The sequence below is a fragment of the Manihot esculenta genome, chromosome 4 (assembly GCF_001659605.2).
Source record: "Manihot esculenta cultivar AM560-2 chromosome 4, M.esculenta_v8, whole genome shotgun sequence".
In the NCBI taxonomy this organism is placed as follows: Eukaryota; Viridiplantae; Streptophyta; class Magnoliopsida; order Malpighiales; family Euphorbiaceae; genus Manihot; species Manihot esculenta.
This window is the reverse complement of record NC_035164.2, coordinates 3,995,818-3,998,352: the sequence shown is the minus strand read 5'-3', so window position 1 is coordinate 3,998,352 and position 2,535 is coordinate 3,995,818. Positions and strand designations below refer to the sequence as shown.

General features: G+C 34.3%; 1 protein-coding gene across 1 annotated transcript; it reads left to right on the top strand.

Annotated features, from left to right (window-relative positions):
• The first annotated feature begins 683 nt into the window (after window positions 1-683).
• Window positions 684-1,986, top strand: LOC110612863 (histone H2A). The gene is made up of 2 exons (XM_021753698.2): window positions 684-1,077; window positions 1,568-1,986. The coding sequence occupies exons 1-2, from the start codon at window positions 868-870 to the stop codon at window positions 1,805-1,807; spliced, it is 450 nt and encodes a 149-aa protein (XP_021609390.1). The 5' UTR covers window positions 684-867; the 3' UTR covers window positions 1,808-1,986.
• Window positions 1,987-2,535: the final 549 nt, after the last annotated feature.

The following is a 2,535-nucleotide window of genomic DNA, read 5'->3' as shown; positions in this document are numbered from 1 at the left end:
TATTCTTATTAATGGTTCTAATTGCAATGCTTAAGTAACTCTTAAAGTACAATATACTCTTCCTAATCCCTTGTTTGGGTATGGATTAAATGGGAGGGAGGAAAATAAATGGTAGAAAAAAAGAGGGAATTTTCACTTTACATTATTTGAGAAAGGAGAGAAAAATAAAAAAGAGAAAAAAATAAATTTTATTTTCTTTCAAATTAGAGAGAAAATAATAAAAAAATAAAAATTTTATATTGAAAATGTGAAATTATTTTTTATAAAAATAAATATTATTTTTATTTTATTCTTTTACTTATCCAAACATCAAAATAAAAAATAAATATTTTTTCTTATTTATTTTCCTTCCTCTCCTTTAAAGGAACAAAGCACAAGAGATCCTGTAAATGATTTTAGAAGTTTTGGTTTGCTTTCTATTATTTTCAAAAAATTTAAGCTAAATTAAAATTCTATATTAATTTTATTTAAAACTGTGAAAATGGAATTTATATCTAAAACTATATCTTAATAATTTTGCCAAAACCCAAAAATTTCCAACACGCTTGAAAATTCTAGCGGGAAAATGAAATCATTTTAAAACGGCACTAAAAAATATTCCAAAGAGAAATCAGAAATGCAACCTCTCTCGCTTCCTATTGGTCAATTTACAAATGACGCGGATTGCTCTATATGCAATCCATTACCGTCGATCAGAGTGCAATCCAACGGTATTCTTTCTCTCATCCTTCGCTTCCCAGACGCCCATGTCCAGACAACGGGCTATAAAACCGTGCCACAACATAACCCCAATCCATCTTTTACACTGAAACCTGACCGGTGATTCTTTAATCATTGTTCTTAAACGGGTCAGATCTTTATCGGCAGATGGAGACTGGAGGAAAAGTGAAGAAGGGAGCCGGAGGGAGGAAAGGCGGAGGTCCGAAGAAGAAGCCCGTTTCTAGGTCGGTCAAAGCAGGTCTGCAGTTTCCCGTTGGGAGAATCGGCCGGTACTTGAAGAAAGGGAGATATTCACAGCGTGTAGGAACTGGTGCTCCGGTTTACTTGGCCGCTGTTCTCGAGTACCTAGCAGCTGAGGTAACTTCTTGCTTTCCCATTTTGATTTTCTGCTGTTGTGTGGTTTTTAGATCTGCAATTGTTGTAGATTGTGCACTCCATTGTTATCATGGGAAGACCATCTGGTATTTTGTTTACTATCTTTAGCTGAGCTGAATTTGATGTTTTTGTTAGTTTTGGTCCCAAATGTCTGTTTGGTAGTTGGGAAAATGATGGAAAACGGTGTGATTCTCGACTTGTACTTTCTTGAGCTCTCATAAATAGCAAATGAAACTTGAATTTTATTTTTTCATGTCCAATGGTAGTGAGATGATTTATTGCCCATAGAGTTGAATTAGGGTTTTTATGAGGTAATAAGATTTGAGTTTGTTTAATCTGATTCTGCCTTTTGCTTGCTAGTCAAATGTACTAACGACACTTTTTATTAATTTCCCTATTCTACTGTTTTATCATAGGATCAGGTTGAAATCTACTTTGCTCTGTTCTGATGCATAGTGTTATTGGGGTTCAGGTGCTGGAATTGGCTGGAAATGCAGCAAGAGACAACAAGAAGAACAGAATAATACCAAGGCATGTTTTGCTTGCTGTGAGAAATGATGAAGAGCTTGGAAAGTTGCTTGCTGGTGTGACCATTGCTCATGGAGGTGTCCTTCCAAATATCAACCCTGTTCTGTTGCCCAAAAAGAGTGATAAAGCTGCAAAGGAACCAAAGTCTCCCTCTAAGGCCACCAAGTCCCCCAAGAAGGCTTAAGCCTTTATACCTCACTCAAAGCCAATCTGGGTGCCTCAACTCTTCTGCTCTTGCTGTATGTAATTTTGTTGTAGGGGAAACTTGTCTGAAACATTGTGTAGTTCCTTTGATCATTGTAATACCATGTTAGGATTGACATTTTAGATTAATGGAATGAAACAACTAAATTATGTTCTTTATTTATTTGTGTTTCATTTCGGATGCATATGTTGTGGTTGACATGAGATGTTGCTTTATGAAATCTTATTGCCCACATATTTGATGCTTGTATCCACAATCTTTATGGGTGATTGAAACTCCAAGTTGTGCTTTTTGGAAATGGAATTTTTTCATAGCTAACAGACTAAAATTTGCTTCTGCTTCTGCTTCTGAATTATATATAAAAGGCTAAAAATATTAAATTTTGTTTTTTAGTCTAAATTTATTTTTGAAATTGTTATTAAAAGTTTAAATAAAATTATTGTTTATTACTTGAAATATAGGTATATTAACTTATTTTCCCTTGAAAGCTTTTTGTTTTTTTCAGAATCATTTAGTTGTTCAAAAAGACGGGTGAGGTGAGAAGTTTCTCTTTGAAAAAGTTAGAAAGAGAAATACCCAAGCACATGCTATCTCCTCTTGAGAACCTCAATGGGAGACAAGCAAATGCTTAAATAATTTGCCTCGACTTGAAAGGTTCATGTATGAGCATACATGCCGAATAGAATTAAGCTAATTAATCGACTTTT